This window comes from Tachyglossus aculeatus, unplaced genomic scaffold, assembly GCF_015852505.1.
Source record: "Tachyglossus aculeatus isolate mTacAcu1 unplaced genomic scaffold, mTacAcu1.pri scaffold_131_arrow_ctg1, whole genome shotgun sequence".
NCBI classification, from domain to species: Eukaryota; Metazoa; Chordata; class Mammalia; order Monotremata; family Tachyglossidae; genus Tachyglossus; species Tachyglossus aculeatus.
In genome coordinates, this window is record NW_024044860.1 from 508,672 (window position 1) to 527,568 (window position 18,897).

Genomic DNA, 18,897 nt, shown 5'->3' on the forward strand with positions numbered 1-18,897 from the left:
TCATCAAATGCCATTATTATTATTATTATTATTATTGTTGTTATTATTATTATTATTACTATTACTATTATCATTATTACTATTATTAATCTTGTCTCTCCCCCAGCGCTTAGTACAGTGCTTGGCACGTAGTAAGCGCTTCACAAATGCCATTATTATTGTTATTATCATTACTATAATTAATCTGTCAAATGGGGACAACCTCATCACCTTGTCTCCCCCCCAGCGCTTAGTACAGTGCTTGGCACCTAGTAAGCGCTTCACGAATGCCATTATTATTATTATTATTATTATCATTGTTCTTGTTATTATTATCATTAATATTATTAATCTGATATTATTAATAATATCATCACTATTATTATTACTATTATTATTATTAATCTGTCCAATGGGGACGAAGCCCGTGAGCCCCCCGGGGGACAACCTCATCACCTGGTCTCCCCCCCAGCGCTTAGCACATTGCTTGGCACGTAGTAAGCGCTTCCAAATGCCATAATAATAATAATAATAATAATTATTATTATTATTATTATTATTATTATTATTAAACTGTCAAGTGGGAACGAAGCCCGTGAGCCCCCGGGGGGACAACCTCATCACCTTGTCTCTCCCCCAGCGCTTAGTACAGTGCTTGGCACCTAGTAAGCGCTTCACAAATGCCATTATTATTATTATTGTTATCATTAATAAATAATAATAATAATAATAATAATAATAATAATAATAATAATAATCTGTCCAATGGAGATGAAGCCCGTGAGCCCCCCGGGGGACAACCTCATCACCTTGTCTCCCCCCCAGCGCTTAGTACAGTGCTTGGCATGTAGTAAGCGCTTCACCAATGCCATTATTATTATTGTTATTATTATTATTATTATTGTTGTTATTATTATTATTAATATTATTAATCTGTCCAATGGGGACGAAGCCCGTGAGCCCCCCGCGGGACAACCTCATCACCTTGTCTCCCCCCCAGCGCTTAGTACAGTGCTTGGCACGTAGTAAGCGCTTCACAAATGCCATTATTATTATTATTATTGTTATTATTATTATTATCATCATCATTATTATTATCATTATTATTATCATTATTAATCTGTCCAATGGGGACGAAGCCCGTGAGCCCCCCGGGGGACAACCTCATCACCTTGTCTCCCCCCCAGCGCTTAGTACAGTGCTTGGCACGTAGTAAGCGCTTCACCAATGCCATCATTATTATTATTATTATTATTATTATTATTATTATTATTATTATTAATCTGTCCAGTCTTCACCAATCTTCACCAATGCCATCATTAATATTATTATCAATATAATATATCATATATCATATATAATAAGAATTAATAAAAATTAGCAATATATTAATATAATAATAATAATTATCTGTCCAATGGAGATGAAGCCCGTGAGCCCCCCGGGGGTCCACCTCATCACCTTGTCTCCCCCCCAGCGCTTAGTACAGTGCTTGGCACGTAGTAAGCGCTTCACCAATGCCATAATAATAATAATAATAATAATAATAATAATCATTATTATTATTATTAATCTGTCCAATGGTAATGAAGCCCGTGAGCCCCCCGAGGGACCACCTCATCACCTTATCTCCCCCCCAGCGCTTAGTACAGTGCTTGGCACGTAGTAAGCGCTTCACCAATCCCACTATTATTATTATTATCATCAATCGTATTTATTGAGCGCTTACCATGTGCAGAGCACTGTACTAAGCGCTTAATAATGATAATTATTATTATTATTATCATTATTATTATTAGTCTGTCCAATGGGGATGAAGCCCGTGAGCCCCCCGGGGGACAACCTCATCACCTTGTCTCTCCCTCAGCGCTTAGTACAGTGCTTGGCACGTAGTAAGCGCTTCACCAATGCCATCATCATAATCATTATTATTATTATTATTATTATTATTATTATTATTATTATTATTATTATTATTAATCTGTCCAATGGAGATGAAGCCTGTGAGCCCCCCGGGGGACAACCTCATCACCTTGTCTCCCCCCCAGCGCTTAGTACAGTGCTTGGCACGTAGTAAGCGCTTCACCAATGCCATTATTATTATTACTATTATTATTATTATTATTATTAATCTGTCAAATAGGGACGAAGCCCCTGAGCCCCCCGGGGGACAACCTCATCACCTTTTCTCCCCCCCAGCGCTTAGAACAGTGCTGGGCACGTAGTAAGCGCTTCATCAATGCTATTATTATTATTATTATTAATATAAATCATAATAATAATAAATATACTACTAATAATAATAATAATAATAATAATAATAATCTGTCCAATGGGGACGAAGCCCGTGAGCCCCCCGGGGGACAACCTCATCACCTTGTCTCCCCCCCCCCCAGCGCTTAGTACAGTGCTTGGCACGTCGTAAGCGCTTCACAGTTGCCATCCTTATTATTATCATTATTATTACTATTATTAATCTGTCCAATGGGGACGAAGCCCGTGAGCCCCCCGGGGGGACACGGGGGGAGAGACAAGGTGATGAGGTTGTCCCCCGGGGGGCTCACGGTCTTCATCCCCATTTGACAGAGGAGGAAACTGAGGCCCAGAGAATAATAATCAGAATAATAATGATAATAACAATAATAATGATGGCATTTATTAAGCGCTTACTAGGTGCCAAGCACTGTACTAAGCGCTGGGGGAGAGACAAAGCGATGAGGTTGTCCCCCGGGGGGCTCACGGTCTTCATTCCCATTTGACAGAGGAGGAAACTGAGGCCCAGAGGATGATAATAATTATAATAATGATGATAACAATAGTAATGATGGCATTTATTAAGCGCTTACTATGTGCCAAGCACTGTACTAAGCGCTGGGGGAGATCCAAGGTGATGAGGTGGTCCCCCGGGGGGCTCACGGTCTTCATCCCCATTTGACGGAGGAGGGAACTGAGGCCCAGAGAATGATAATAATTATAATGATAATAATAATAATAACAATGCATTCATTCATTCATTCATTCAATCGTACTTATTGAGAGCTTACTGCGTGCCGACCATTCATTCATTCATGGAGGAGGGAATGAATGAATGGTCCGCCCACAGTAAGCGCTCACTAAGTACGAATGGATGAATGAATGAATGAATGAATGGTCTGCCCACAGTAAGAGCTCACTAAGTCCTATTGAATGAATGAATGAATGAATGAATGGTCTGCACACAGTAAGCACTCAATAAATACAATTGAGTGAATGAATGAATGAATGGTCTGCACACAGTAAGTGCTCACTAAGTACGAATGAATGAATGAATGAATGAATGAATGAATGAATGAATGAATGGTCTGCCCACAGTAAGAGCTCACTAAGTACTATTGAATGAATGAATGAATGGTCTGCACGCAGTAAGCACTCAATAAATACAATTGAGTGAATGAATGAATGGTCTGCACACAGTGAGCACTCAATAACTACAATTGAGTGAATGAATGAAGGAAGGAAGGAATACTCCTCCCACAGTAAGCGCTCACTAAGTACGATTGAATGAATGAATGAATGAATGGTCCACCCACAGTAATTGCTCACTAAGTATGATTGAATGAATGAATGAATGAATGGTCCGTCCACAGAATGAATGAATGAATGAATGAATGGTCTGCACACAGTAAGTGCTCACTACATACGATTGAATGAACGAATGAATGAATGAATGGTCTGCACACAGTAAGCGCTCACTAAGTACGAATGAATGAATGAATGGTCCGCCCACAGTAAGCGCTCACTAGGTACTATTGAATGAATGAATGAATGAATGAATGAATGGTCTGCACACAGTAAGCGCTCACTAAGTACGATTGAATGAATGAATGAATGAATGGTCCGCCCACAGTAAGCGCTCACTAAGTACTATTGAATGAATGAATGAATGGTCAGCACACAGTAAGCACTCAATAAGTACAATTGAGTGAATGAATGAAGGAAGGAAGGAATACTCCGCCCACAGTAAGCGCTTACTAAGTACTATTGAATGAATGAATGAATGAATGGTCCGCCCACAGTAAGTGCTCACTAAGTACGATTGAATGAATGAATGAATGGCCCGTCCACAGAATGAATGAATGAATGAATGGTCTGCACACAGTAAGTGCTCACTACGTACGATTGAATGAACAAATGGATGAATGAATGGTCTGCACACAGTAAGCGCTCACTAAGTACGAATGAATGAATGAATGGTCCGCCCACAGTAAGCGCTCACTAAGTACTATTGAATGAATGAATGAATGAATGAATGGCCTGCACACAGTAAGCACTCAATAAGTACAATTGAGTGAATGAATGAAGGAAGGAAGGAATACTCCGCCCACAGTAAGCGCTCACTAAGTACGATTGAATGAATGAATGAATGAATGAATGGTCCGCCCACAGTAAGCGCTCACTAAGTACTATTGAATGAATGAATGAATGGTCAGCACACAGTAAGCACTCAATAAGTACAATTGAGTGAATGAATGAAGGAAGGAAGGAATACTCCTCCCACAGTAAGCGCTCACTAAGTACGATTGAATGAATGAATGAATGGTCCACCCACAGTAAGTGCTCACTAAGTACGATTGAATGAATGAATGAATGGCCTGTCCACAGAATGAACGAATGAATGAATGGTCTGCACACAGTGAGTGCTCACTACGTACGATTGAATGAACGAATGGATGAATGAATGGTCTGCACACAGTAAGCGCTCACTAAGTATGAATGAATGAATGAATGGTCCGCCCACAGTAAGCGCTCACTAAGTACTATTGAATGAATGAATGAATGAATGGTCTGCACACAGTAAGCACTCAATAAGTACAATTGAGTGAATGAATGAAGGAAGGAAGGAATACTCCTCCCACAGTAAGCGCTCACTAAGTACGATTGAATGAATGAATGAATGAATGAATGGTCCACCCACAGTAAGTGCTCACTAAGTACGATTGGATGAATGAATGAATGGTCCGTCCGCAGAATGAATGGATGAATGAATGAATGGATGGTCTGCACACAGTAAGCGCTCACTAAGTACGAATGAAGGAATGAATGTGTCCCTGTTGGGGAATTGTACTTTCCAAGCGCTTAGTACAGTGCTCTGCACACAGTAAGTGCTCAATAAATACAATTGAATGAATGAATGAATGAATGCTCAATAAATACAATTGAATTGAATGGAATTGAATGAATGAATGAATGCTCGGCCCACAGTAAGCGCTCAATAAATACGATTGCATGAAGGAAGGAAGGAAGGAATGGTCCACCACAGTAAGCGCTCACTAAGTACGAATGAATGAATGAATGCTCCTCCCAAAGTAAGCACTCACTAAGTACGACTGAACGAATGAATGAATGGTCCACCCACAGTAAGCGCTCAATAAATACAATTGAATGAAGGAAGGAAGGAAGGATGGAAGGAAGGAAGGAAGGAGGGAAGGAAGGAATGGTCCGCCCACAGTAAGTGCTCATTAAGAACGAATGAATGAATTAATTAATGAATGCTCCTCCCACAGTAAGCGCTCACTGAGTACGGCTGAATGAATGAATGAATGGTCCACCCACAGTAAGCGCTCAATAAATACGATTGAATGAAGGAAGGAAGGAAGGATGGATGGATGGATGGAAGGAAGGAATTAATGGTCTGCCCACAGTAAGCGATCACTAAGTATGAATGAATGAATGAATGAGTGCCCCTCCCACAGTAAGCGCTCACTAAGTACAACTGAACGAATGAATGAATGGTCCACCCACAGTAAGTGCTCAATAAATACAATTGAAAGAAGGAAGGATGGAAGGAAGGAAGGAATGGTCTGCCCACAGTAAGCGCTCACTAAGTACGAATGAATGAATGAATGAATGAATGCTCCTCCCAAAGTCAGCACTCACTAAGTACGACTGAACGAATGAATGAATGGTCCACCTACAGTAAGTGCTCAATAAATACGATTGAAGGAAGGAAGGTAGGAAGGATGGAAGGAAGGAAGGAAGGAATGGTCCGCCACAGTAAGCGCTCAATAAATACGAATGAATGAATGAATGAATGAATGCTCCTCCCACAGTAAGCGCTCACTAAGTACGACTGAACGAATGAATGAATGGTCCACCCACAGTAAGCGCTCAATAAATACGATTGAATGAAGAAAGGAAGGAAGGAGGGAGGGAAGGAAGGAAGGAAGGAAGGAAGGAAGGAAGGAAGGAAGGAAGGAAGGATGGAAGGAAGGATGGAAGGAAGGATGGAAGGAAGGAGGGAATGAATGGACCGCCCACAGCAAGCGCTCACTAAGTACGAATGAATGAATGAATTAATGAATGCTCCTCCCACAGTAAGCACTCACTAAGTACGATTGAACGAATGAATGAATGAATGGTCCACCCACAGTAAGCGCTCAATAAATACGATTGAATGAAGGAAGGAAGGAAGGAAGGGAGGATGGAAGGAAGGAAGGAAGGAAGGAAGGAATTAATGGTCTGCCCACAGTAAGCGATCACTAAGTACGAATGAATGAATGAATTAATGAATGCTCGTCCCACAGTAAGCGCTAAGTACGACTGAACGAATGAATGAATGGTCCACCCCCAGTAAGCGCTCAATAAATACGATTGAATGAAAGAAGGAAGGAATGGTCCGCCACAGTAAGCACTCACTAAGTACGAATGAATGAATGAATGCTCCTCCCAAAGTAAGCACTCACTAAGTACTACTGAACGAATGAATGAATATTCCACCCACAGTAAGTGCTCAATAAATACGTTTGAATGAAGGAAGGAAGTAAGGATGGAAGGAAGGAAGGAAGGAAGGAATTAATGGTCTGCCCACAGTAAGTGATCACTAAGTACGAATGAATGAATGAATGAATGAATGAATGCTCCTCCCACAGTAAGCGCTCACTAAGTACGACTGAATGAATGAATGAATGGTCCACCCACAGTAAGCGCTTAATAAATACGATGGAAGGAAGGAAGGATGGAAGGAAGGAAGGAAGGAATGGTCCCCCCACAGTAAGCGCTCACTAAGTACGACTGAACGAATGAATGAATGGTCCACCCCCAGGAAGCGCTCAATAAATACGATTGAATGAAGGAAGGAAGGAATGGTCCGCCCACAGTAAGCGCTCACTAAGTACGACAACGAATGAGTGAGTGAGTCCAGTGCTCTGCACACAGGAAGCGCTCAGTAAATGCGATTGATTGATTGATTGATTGATTATCCCTCCTCTGTCTCTCCCTTTCTTCTCTCCCCCCCGTCACAGAGACCCCAGGGGCGATGGCGTCCAGCGGAGGCGACGGGTGGGGCCACCTGCCCTTCTTCTTCGGCAACATCACCCGCGAGGAGGCGGAGGCCCACCTGGAGGAGGCGGGCCTGGGCGAGGGCCTGTTCCTGCTGCGGCAGAGCCGCAGCTCCCTGGGGGGCTTCTCCCTGTCGGTGTCCAGCGGGGGCCGGGTCCACCACTACACCATCGAGCGCGACGTGTCCGGGGCCTTCGCCATCTCCGGGGGCCGCTCGCACCCGGGCCCGGCCGAGCTGTGCGCCTTCCACGGCCGCGAGGCCGACGGGCTGGTCTGCCGCCTCGGGGACCCCTGCGTCCGGCCCCCCGGCCTCCGGCCCCGCGCCGGCCCCTTCGAGGGGCTCAGGGAGACCCTCATCCGCGACTACGTCAGGACCACCTGGAACCTGCAGGTCGGTGGCGGGGGGCGGGAGGCGGAGGTGGGCCGGGGTGGCCTAGGACAGAGTGCGGGTCGGCTGAGGTGGGCTGGGGTGGTCCAACATGGGGTGGGGGGCATCTAAGATGGGCTGGAGCGGTCTAGGCCGGGATGCGGGGGTCTAAGATGGGCTGGAGTGGTCCAGGCTGGGCTAGGAGTGGTCCAGGGTGGGCTGGGGGTGGTCTAAGATGGGCTGGGGATGGCCTAAGATGGGCTGGAGTGGTCTAGGCCACGATGGGGGGGTGTCTAAGATGGGCTGGAGTGGTCCTGGCCTGGCTAGGAGTGGTCCAGGGTGGGATGGGGTGGTCTAAGATGGGCTGGGGGTGGCCTAAAATGGGCTGGGGATGGTCTAAGATGGGCTGGAATGGTCTAGGCCATGATGGGGGGGCGGTCTAAGATGGGCTGGAGTGGTCCAGGGTGGGATGGGGTGGTCTAAGATGGGCTGGGGGTGGTCTAAGATGGGCTGGGGGTGGCCTAAGATGGGCTGGAGTGGTCTAGGCCACGTTGGGGGGGGAGGTCTAAGATGGGCTGGAGTGGTCCAGGCTGGGCTAGGAGTGGTCCAGGGTGGGCTGGGGGTGGTCTAAGATGGGCTGGGGGAGGCCTAAGATGGGCTGGGGTTGGTCTAAGACGGCCTGGGGGTGGCCTAAGATGGGCTGGAGTGGTCTAGGCCACGATGGGGGGGTGTCTAAGATGGGCTGGAGTGGTCCTGGCCTGGCTAGGAGTGGTCCAGGGTGGGATGGGGTGGTCTAAGATGGGCTGGGGGTGGCCTAAGATGGGCTGGGGGTGGTCTAAGATGGGCTGGGGTTGTCCAGGGTGGGCTGGGCGTGGTCTAAGACGGGCTGGGGGTGGCCTAAGATGGGCTGGAGTGGTCTAGGCCACTTTGGGGGTGGTCTAAGATGGGCTGGAGTGGTCCAGGCCGGGCTAGGAGTGGTCCAGGGTGGGCTGGGGGTGGTCTACGATGGGCTGGGGTTGTCCAGGGTGGGCTGGGGGTGTTCTAAGATGGGCTGGGGGTGGTCTAAGACGGGCTGGGGGTGGTCTAAGATGGGCTGGGGGTGGCCTAGGATGGGCTGGAGTGGTCTAGGCCACGATGGAGGGGTGTCTGAGATGGGCTGGAGTGGTCCAGGCCGGGCTAGGAGTGGTCCAGGGTGGGCTGGGGGTGGTCTAAGATGGGCTGGGGGTGTCCAGGGCGGGCTGGGGGTGTTCTAAGATGGACTGGGGGTGGTCTAAGATGGGCTGGGGGTGGCCTAAGATGGGCTGGAGTGGTCTAGGCCACGATGGGGGGGTGTCTAAGATGGGCTGGAGTGGTCCAGGGTGGGAGGGGGGTGGTCTACGATGGGCTGGGGGTGGTCTAAGTCGGGCTGGGGGTGGCCTAAGATGGGCTGGAGTGATCTAGGCCACGATGGGGGGGGGGCGGGTCTAAGATGGGCTGAAGTGGTCCAGGCCGAGCTAGGAGTGGTCCAGGGTGGGCTGGGGGTGGTCTAAGATGGGCTGGGGTTGTCCAGGGTGGGCTGGGGGTGGTCTAAGACGGGCTGGGGGTGGTTTAAGTCGGGCTGGGGGTGGCCTGAGATGGGCTGGAGTGGTCTAGGCCACGATTGGGGTTGTCTTAGATGGGCTGAAGTGGTCCAGGCCGGGCTAGGAGTGGTCCAGGGTGGGATGGGGTGGTCTAAGATGGGCTGGGGGTGGTCTAAGTCGGGCTGGGGGTGGTCTAAGATGGGCTGGGGGCGGTCTACGATGTGCCGGGGTCGTCGGAGTCTGCGGGCGATGGATTCCGGGGGTCCGGGGGGGCGTCCGTCCAGGGCCAGGCGTTGGAGCAGGCCATCCTCAGCCAGAGGCCCCAGCTGGAGAAGCTGATCGCCACCACGGCCCACGAGAAGATGGACTGGTTCCACGGGGCCCTGACCCGCTCCCAGGCCGAGGACGCCCTGCTCGCCGCCCCCAGGGCCGAAGGAAAGTTCCTGTGAGTCCGGGGGCGGGGGGGGGGGGGGGCGGAGAGACCCCCCCACACACACCCCCACACCCCATCCGCCCCCAACTCCGACCCCGGCGGGTGGGGCCTCTGGGGGAGACGGGGAGAGATGGGGAGACGGATGGGGATGGGGATGAAGGGGGTCTCTGGGGGAGACAGGGAGAGATGGGGAGACGGGGGGATGGGGATGAAGGGGGTCTCTGGGGGAGACAGGGAGAGATGGGGGAGACAGAGGGATGGAGATGAAGGGGGTCTCTGGGGGAGACAGGGAGAGATGGGGAGACAGAGAGAGATGAGGAGACAGGGGGATGGGGATGAAGGGGGTCTCTGGGGGAGACAGGGAGGGATGGGGAGACAGATGGGGAGACAGAGGGATGGAGATGAAGGGGGATCTCTGGGGGAGACGGGGGGATGGGGATGAAGGGGGTCTCTGGGGGAGACAGGGAGCATTGGGGAGACAGATGGGGATGGGGATGAAGGGGATCTCTGGGGGAGACAGAGAGACGGGGAGATGGGGATGGGGATGAAGGGGGTCTCTGGGGGAGACAGGGAGAGATGGGGAGACAGGGGGAGATGAGGGAGACAGAGGGATGGAGATGAAGGGGGGTCTCTGGGGGAGACGGGGGGATGGGGATGAAGGGGGTCTCTGGGGGAGACGGGGAGATGAGGGAGACAGAGGGATGGAGATGAAGGGAGGTCTCTGGGGGAGACGGGGGGATGGGGATGAAGGGGGTCTCTGGGGGAGACAGGGAGCGTTGGGGAGACAGATGGGGATGGGGATGAAGGGGATCTCTGGGGGAGACAGAGAGACGGGGAGACAGGGATGGGGATGAAGGGGGTCTCTGGGGGAGACAGGGAGAGACGGGGAGACAGATGGGGAGACGGGGGGATGGGGATGAAGGGGGTCTCTGGGGGAGGCGGGGAGAGATGGGGGGACGGGGATGGGGATGAAGAGGGTCTCTAGGGGAGACAGGGAGAGATGGGGAGACAGAGAGATGGAGATGAAGGGGGGTCTCTGGGGGAGACAGGGAGGGATGGGGAGACAGATGGGGAGACAGAGGGATGGAGATGAAGGAGGGTCTCTGGGGGAGACGGGGGCATGGGGATGAAGGGGGTCTCTGGGGGAGACAGGGAGAGATGGGGAGACAGATGGGGAGACAGAGGGATGGAGATGAAGGGGGGGTCTCTGGGGGAGACGGGGAGAGTTGGGGAGACAGAGACAGATGGGGAGACGGGGGATGGGGATGAAGGGGGTCTCTGGGGGAGACAGGGAGAGATGGGGGAGACAGAGGGATGGAGATGAAGGGGGTCTCTGGGGGAGACAGGGAGAGATGGGGAGACAGAGAGAGACGGGGAGACAGAGAGAGACGGGGAGACAGGGGGATGGAGATGAAGGGGGTCTCTGGGGGAGACAGGTAGAGATGGGGAGACAGAGAGAGACGGGGAGACGGGGGGATGGGGATGAAGGGGGTCTCTGGGGGAGACAGGGAGAGATGGGGAGACAGACAGAGAGAGACGGGGAGACGGGGGGATGGGGATGAAGGGGGTCTCTGGGGGAGACAGGGGGAGACAGCAGAGGCAGGGAGGTCCGGGGGAGACAGGGAGAGATGGGGAGACAGAGAGAGACGGGGAGACGGGGGGATGGGGATGAAGGGGGTCTCTGGGGGAGACAGGGAGAGACGGGGAGACGGGGGGATGGGGATGAAGGGGGTCTCTGGGGGAGACAGGGAGAGATGGGGAGACGGGGGGATGGGGATGAAGGGGCTCTCTAGGGGAGACGGAGAGATGGGGAGACAGAGAGAGATGGGGAGACAGGGGGATGGGGATGAAGGGGGTCTCTGAGGGAGACAGGGGGAGATAGCAGAGGCAGGGAGGTCCGGGGGAGACAGGGAGAGATGGGGAGACAGGGGGATGGGGATGAAGGGGGTCTCTGGGGGAGGCAGGGAGAGACGGGGAGACAGAGAGAGACGGGGAGACGGGGGGATGGGGATGAAGGGGGTCTCTGGGGGAGACGGGGAGAGATGGGGAGACAGAGATGGAGAGACGGGGATGGGGATGAAGGGGGTTTCTGGGGGAGACAGGGAGAGATGGGGAGACAGGGGGTCTCTGGGGGAGACAGGGAGAAATGGGGAGACAGAGGGATGGGGATGAAGGGGTCTCTGGGGGAAACAGGGAGAGATGGGGAGACAGAGAGATGGAGATGAAGGGGGTCTCTGGGGGAGACGGTAGAGGCAGGGAGGTCTGGGGGAGACAGGGGGATGAAGGGGATCTCTGGGGGAGACGGGGAGATGGGGAGACAGAGACGGGGAGGGAGGGGGATGGGGATGAAAGGGGTCTCTGGGGGAGGCAGGGAGAGTTGGGGAGACAGAGAGAGACGGGGAGACGGGGGATGGGGATGAAGGGGGTCTCTGGGGAAGATAGGGAGAGATGGGGAGACAGAGAGAGATGGGGAGACAGAGAGAGACGGGGAGACGGGGGATGGGGATGAAGGGGGTCTCTGGGGGAGGCAGGGAGAGATGGGGGAGACAGAGAGAGATGGGGAGACGGGGGATGGGGATGAAGGGGGTCTTTGGGGGAGACAGGGGGAGATGGGGAGACGGGGATGGGTATGAAGGGGGTCTCTGGGGGAGACGGCAGAGGCTGGGAGGCCTGGGGGAGACGGGGGATGAAGGGGATCTCTGGGGGAGACAGGGAGAGATGGGGAGACAGAGGGATGGAGATGAAGGGGTCTCTGGGGGAGACAGGGAGAGACAGAAGAGACAGGGAGGGCTGGGGGAGACGGGGGGGTGGGGATGAAGGGGATCTCTGGGGGAGACACGGAGAGACATCAGAGACAGGGAGGTCCGGGGGAGACGGGGAGAGGATGGGGGAAACCGAGGGATGGAGATGAAGGGGGTCTCTGGGGGAGACGGGGAGAGACGGGGAGACAAGGGTCTGAGGAGCTGAGGATCCTGGGGATCAAATAACCTTAATAATCTTAATAATAATACTTGTGAAGCACTTAATAATAATAATAATAATAATAATGATAATGATAATGGTACTCGTGAAGCACTTCCTTGCCAACTTGTAAGCGCTTAGTACAGCGCTCTGCACACAGTAAGCGCTCAGTAAATACGATTGAACGAACTTACCTTGTGCCAGACACTGTACTAAGCACTGAGGGGGATACTGATAATCATCATTTGGTATTTGTTAAGCGCTTACTACGTGGCAGGCACCGTGCTAAGCGCTGGGGTGGATCCAAACCGATAGGCCCTGTCCCCCGTGGGGCTCCCAAGCTCCGTCCCCATCGGACAGAGGAGGAAACTGAGGCCCAGGGAAGGGAAATGACCGGCCCAAGGTCACCCAGCCGCAGGCAAGAGCCGGGATATAATAATAATAATAATAATTATGGTATTTTTTAAGCGCTTACTATGTGCAAAGCACGAGAACCCAAGCCCGCCCCCACCACTTAGGATGATGATGATGATAATAATAATAATAATGATAATAATAATAATAATAATAATAAATTTGTTAAGCGCTTACTATGTGCCAAGCACTGTGCTAAGCGCTGGGATAGATCCAGATCTGTAATTTGCTCTGTTTGTGCTGCTGTCTGTCTGTCTCCTCCCCCCTAAACTGTCAGCTCCTTGTGGGCAGGGATTGCCTCTATTATTATTAATAATAATAATGATAATAATGACATTTATTAAGCGCTTACTACGTGCCAAGCACTGTTCTAAGCGCTGGGGCGGTTACAAGGTGATGAGGTTGTCCCCCGCGGGGCTCGCGGTCTTCATCCCCGTTTGACAGAGGAGGGAACTGAGGCCCAGAGAAGTGAGGTGGCTTGCCCAAGGTCACCCAGCTGACAAGCGGCAGAGCCGGGATTTGAACCCAGGACCTCGGACTCCCAAGCCCGGGCGCTTTCCACTGAGCCACGCTGTTTCTCTTAGTATCATCCTCATCATCAATCGTATTTATTGAGCGCTTACTGTGTGCAGAGCACTGGACTGAGCGCTTGGGAAGTCCAAGTTGGCAACATATAGGGACGGTCCCTACCCAAGAGTGGGCTCACAGTCGAAAAGGGGGAGACAGAGGACAGAACCAAACATACTAACAAAATAAAATAAATAGGATAGATAGGTACAAGTAAAATAAATAAATATATAAATAGAGTAATAAATATGTACATACTGTATTGGCCTCTCCCCAGCGCTTAGTACGGTGCTCTGCCCCCAAGAAGCGCTCACTACAGGGCCGTTGGTGGACGGACTGAGTGACCGGGCGGGGGGCGGGGGGGAGTGTCCGGCCCGCCCCCCGTCTCTGTCTCTCCCCTCTCTCCATCTCTGTCTCCTCCCTGTCTCTGTCTCTCCCCGTCCATCTCTGTCTCTCTCCTCTCTGTCCCCATCTCTGTCTCTCCCCTCTCTCCGTCTCTGTCTCTCCCCTCTCCATCTCCTCTGACTCTATTGTCCATCTCTGTCTCTCCCCTCTCCATCTCTGACTGTCTCCTCTCCCTCTCTGTCTCTCCCTTCTCCATCTCTGTCTCTCCCTTCTCCATCTCTGTCTCTCCCCTCTCCATCTCTGCCTCTCTCCGTCTCTGTCTCTCCCCCTCTTTCCATCTCTGTCCTCCACCCCCATCTCTGTCTCTGACTTTCCATCTCTGTCTCTCTCCTCTCTGTCTCTGACTGTCCCCATCTCTGTCTCTCCCCCCTCTCTCCGTCTCTGTCTCTCCCCTCTCCATCTCTGACTCTCTATTGTCTGTCTCTCCCCACTCCATCTCTGCCTCTCTTCTCTCTCCATCTCTGTCTCTTCCCCTTCGTCTCTGTCTCTCCCCCTCTCCATCTCTGTCTCTTCCCCTCCATCTCTGACTGTCCCCTCTCCATCTCTGTCTCTCCCTTCTCTGTCTCTGTCCCTCCCTTCTCTGTCTCCATCTCTCCCCTCTCCATCTCTGTCTCTCTCCTTTCTGTCTCTGACTGTCCCCTATCTCTGTCTCTCCCCTCTCCGTCTCTGACTCTCCCCTATCTCCATCTCTCCCTTCTCCATCTCTGTCTCTCCCCTCTCCGTCTCCTCTGACTCTGTTGTCCATCTCTGTCTCTCCCCTCTCCATCTCTGACTGTCTCCTCTCCCTCTCTGTCTCTTCCCCTCCGTCTCTGTCTCTCCCTTCTCCATCTCTGTCTCTCCCCTCTCCATCTCTGTCTCTCCTCTCCCCTCTCCATCTCTGTCTCTCCCCTCTCCATCTCTGTCTCTCCCCTCTCCATCTCTGACTGTCTCCTCTCCCTCTCTGTCTCTTCCCCTCCGTCTCTGTCTCTCCCTTCCCCATCTCTGTCTCTCCCTTCTCCATCTCTGTCTCTTCCCTCTCCGTCTCTGACTCTCTATTGTCTGTCTCTCCCCTCTCCATCTCTGTCTCTCCCCTCTCTCCGTCTCTGTCTCTGTCTCTCCCCCTCTTTCCGTCTCTATCTCTCCCCTCTCTCCATCTCTGTCCTCTGCCCCATCTCTGTCTCTCTCCTCTCTGTCTCTGACTGTCCCCATCTCTGTCTCTCCCCCCTCTCTCCGTCTCTGTCTCTCCCCTCTCCATCTCTGACTCTCTATTGTCTGTCTCTCCCCTCTCTCCATCTCTGCCTCTCTTCTCTCTCCATCTCTGTCTCTCCCCTCTCCATCTCTGTCTCTCCCCTCTCCGTCTCTGACTCTATTGTCCATCTCTGTCCCTCCCCTCTCCATCTCTGACTGTCTCCTCTCCATCTCTGTCTCTTCCCTTCCGTCTCTGTCTCTCCCTCTCCATCTCTGTCTCTCCCCTCTCCATCTCTGACATTCCCCTCTCCATCTCTGTCTCTCCCTTCTCTGTCTCTGTCCCTCCCTTCTCTGTCTCCATCTCTCCCCTCTCCATCTCTGTCTCTCTCCTTTCTGTCTCTGACTGTCCCCTATCTCCGTCTCTCCCCTCTCCGTCTCTGACTCTCCCCTATCTCCATCTCTCCCTTCTCCATCTCTGTCTCTCCCCTCTCCATCTCCTCTGACTCTGTTGTCCATCTCTGTCTCTCCCCTCTCCATCTCTGACTGTCTCCTCTCCATCTCTGTCTCTTCCCCTCCGGCTCTGTCTCTCCCTCTCCATCTCTGTCTCTCCCCTCTCCATCTCTGTCTCCTCTCCATCTCTGTCTCTTCCCCTGCTTCTCTGTCTCTCCCTTCTCCATCTCTGTCTCTCCCTTCTATCTCTGACTGTCCCCTCTACATCTCTGTCTCTCCCTTCTCCATCTCTGTCTCTCCCTTCTCTGTCTCCATCTCTCCCCTCTCCATCTCTGTTTCCTCTCCATCTCTGTCTCTCTCCTCTCTGTCTCTGACTGTCCCCTAATCTCTGTCTCTCCCCCTCCATCCCTGTCTCTCCCCTATCTCCATCTCTCCCTTCTCCATCTCTGTGTCTCCCCCCTCTGCATCTCTATCTCTCCCCTCTCCGTCTCTACCTCTATTGTCCATCTCTGTCTCTCCCCTCTCTCCATCTCTGTCTCCTCTCTGTCTCTGACTGTCCCCATCTCTGTCTCTCCCCCCGTCCGTCTCTGACGGTCATCATCATCATCATCATCAATCGTATTTATTGAGCGCTTACTATGTGCAGAGCACTGTACTAAGCGCTTGGGAAGTACAAATCGGCAACATATAGAGACAGTCCCTACCCAACAGCGGGCTCACAGTCTAAAAGGGGGAGACAGAGAACAAAACCAAACATGCTAACAAAATAAAATAAATAGCATAGATATGTACAAGTAAAATAAATAAATACATAAATAGAGTAATGAATATGTACAACCATATATCCATATATACAGGTGCTGTGGGGAAGGGAAGGAGGTGAGATGGGGGGGATGGAGAGGGGGACGAGGGGGAGAGGAAGGAAGGGGCTCAGTCTGGGAAGGCCTCCTGGAGGAGGTGAGCTCTCAGCAGGTCCCCTCCAACCCTGCCTGTCCCCTCTATATCTGTCTCCTCTCCATCTCTGTCTCTCCCCTCTCCGTCTCTGACTTTCCCCTCTCCATCTCTGTCTCTCCCTTCTCTGTCTCTGTCTCTCCCCTCTCCGTCTCTGACTTTCCCCTCTCCATCTCTGTCTCTCCCTTCTCTGTCTCCGTCTCTCCCTTCTCCATCTCTGTCTCTCTCCTCTCTGTCTCGGACTGTCCCCATCTCTGTCTCTCCCCTCTCCGTCTCCTCTGACTCTATTGTCCATCTCTGTCTCTCCCCTCTCCATCTCTGTTTCCTCTCCATCTCCGTCTCTTCCCCTCCGTCTCTGTCTCTCCCTTCTCCATCTCTGTCTCTCCCCTCTCCATCTCTGACTGTCTCCTCTCCATCTCTGTCGCTCCCCCTCCATCTCTTCCCTCTCCATCTCTGACTTTTCCCTCTCCATCTCTGTCTCTCCCTTCTCTGTCTCCATCTCTCCCCTCTCCATCTCTGTCTCTCTCCTCTCTGTCTCTGACTGTCCCCTAATCTCTGTCTCTCCCCTCTCTGTCTCTGACTCTCCCCTATCTCCATCTCTCCCTTCTCCATCTCTGTGTCTCCTCTCTCCATCTCCATCTCTCCCCTCTCCGTCTCTCACTCTATTGTCCATCTCTGTCTCTCCCCTCTCTCCATCTCTGACTGTCTCCTCTCTGTCTCTGACTGTCCCCATCTCTGTCTCTCCCCCCATCCATCTCTGACGGTCCCCTCCAACCCTGTCTGTCCCCTTTATATCTCTGTCTCCTCTCCATCTCTGATTCTCCCCTCTCCACCCCTGACTGTCCCCCCTCCATCTCTGTCTCTCCCCTCTCTCCATCTCTGTCTCTCCCTTCTCCATCTCTGTCTCTCCCTTCTCCATCTCTGTCTCTCTCCTCTCTGTCTCTGACTGTCCCCATCTCTGTCTCTCCCCTCTCCGTCTCCTCTGACTCTATTGTCCATCTCTGACTGTCCCTTCCCCTCCGTCTCTGTCTCTCCCTTCTCCATCTCTGTCTCTCCCCTCTCCATCTCTGACTGTCTCCTCTCCATCTCTGTCTCTTCCCCTCCTTCTCTGTCTCTCCCCTCTCTATCTCCGTCTCTCCCCTCTCCATCTCTGTCTCTCCCTTCTCTGTCTCTGACTGTCCCCTATCTCTGTCTCTCCCCCCTCCGTCTCTGACTCTCCCCTATCTCCATCTCTCCCTTCTCCATCTCCGTGTCTCCCCTCTCTCCATCTCTATCTCTCCCCTCTCCGTCTCTCACTCTATTGTCCATCTCTGTCTCTCCCCTCTCTCCATCTCTGTCTCCTCTCCATCTCTGTCTCTTCCCCTCAGTCTCTGTCTCTCCCCTCTCCGTCTCTGACTTTCCCCTCACCATCTCTGTCTCTCCCCCTCCGTCTCTGTCTCTCCCCTCTCCATCTCTGACTCTCTGTTGTCCATCTCTGTCTCTCCCCTCTCCATCTCTGTCTCTCCCCCTCCAGCTGTCTCTCCCCTTTCCATCTGTCTCTCCCCTCTCCATCTCTGTCTCTCCCTTCTCTGTCTCTCCCTTCCCCGTCTGTCTCTCTCCTCTCTGTCTCTCCCCTCTCCATCTCTGACTGCCCCCTCTCCTCTATCTCTGTCTCTCCCCTTCCATCTCTGCCATTCATTCAGTCGTTTTATTGAGCGCTTCCTGTGGGCAGAGCGCTGTACTGAGCGCTTGGAAAGGACAATTCAGCAATAAAGAGAGACAATCTCTGCCCACCACGGGCTTCTATCTCTGTCTCTCCCTCTCCCTCTCTGTCTCTCCCCTCTCTCCGTCTCTGTCTCTCCCTTCTCCATCTCTGTCTCTCCCCTCTCCGTCTCTGTCTCTCCCCTCTCCGTCTCTGTCTCTCCCCTCACTCCATCTCTGTCTCTCCCCCTCCATCTCTGTCTCTCCCCTCTATCTCTCCATCTCTGTCTCTCCCTACTCCCCGTCTCTGTCTCTCCCCTCTTTCCGTCTCTGTCTCTCCCCTCTCCCCATCTCTGTCTCCCCCCGTCTCTCCATCTATGCCTCTCCCCTCTCTCCACATCTCTGTCTCTCCCACTCTCCCCTATCTCTGTCTCTCCCCTATCTCTGTCTCTCCCTTCTGTCCCCCTCTGTCTCTCCCCATCTCTGTGTCTCCCCCTCTCTCCCCTGTCTCTGTCTCTCCCCCTCTCCCACCTATCTCTGTGTCCCCCCTCTCTCCGTCCCTGCCGGTCCCCTCTCGGCCCTCGGGTGAACGTGCTGGTTTCCTCAGTTTCCCCTTTCTCCCCCCCTTCCCTTCCCTCCCTCCCCTC

At 52.2% G+C, this 18,897-nt stretch overlaps 1 protein-coding gene across 1 annotated transcript in view; it reads left to right on the plus strand.

Moving 5' to 3' along the window:
• The window catches only part of LOC119922939, a 68,854-nt gene that overhangs the window by 30,702 nt on the left and 19,255 nt on the right, over positions 1–18,897 (plus strand). Inside the window, exons 2-3 of the mRNA XM_038742558.1 lie at positions 7,260–7,687; positions 9,507–9,667. Of these exons, the coding sequence (XP_038598486.1) occupies positions 7,274–7,687; positions 9,507–9,667 (575 nt within the window). The 5' untranslated portion in view covers positions 7,260–7,273. The remainder of the gene's footprint in view (positions 1–7,259; positions 7,688–9,506; positions 9,668–18,897) is intronic.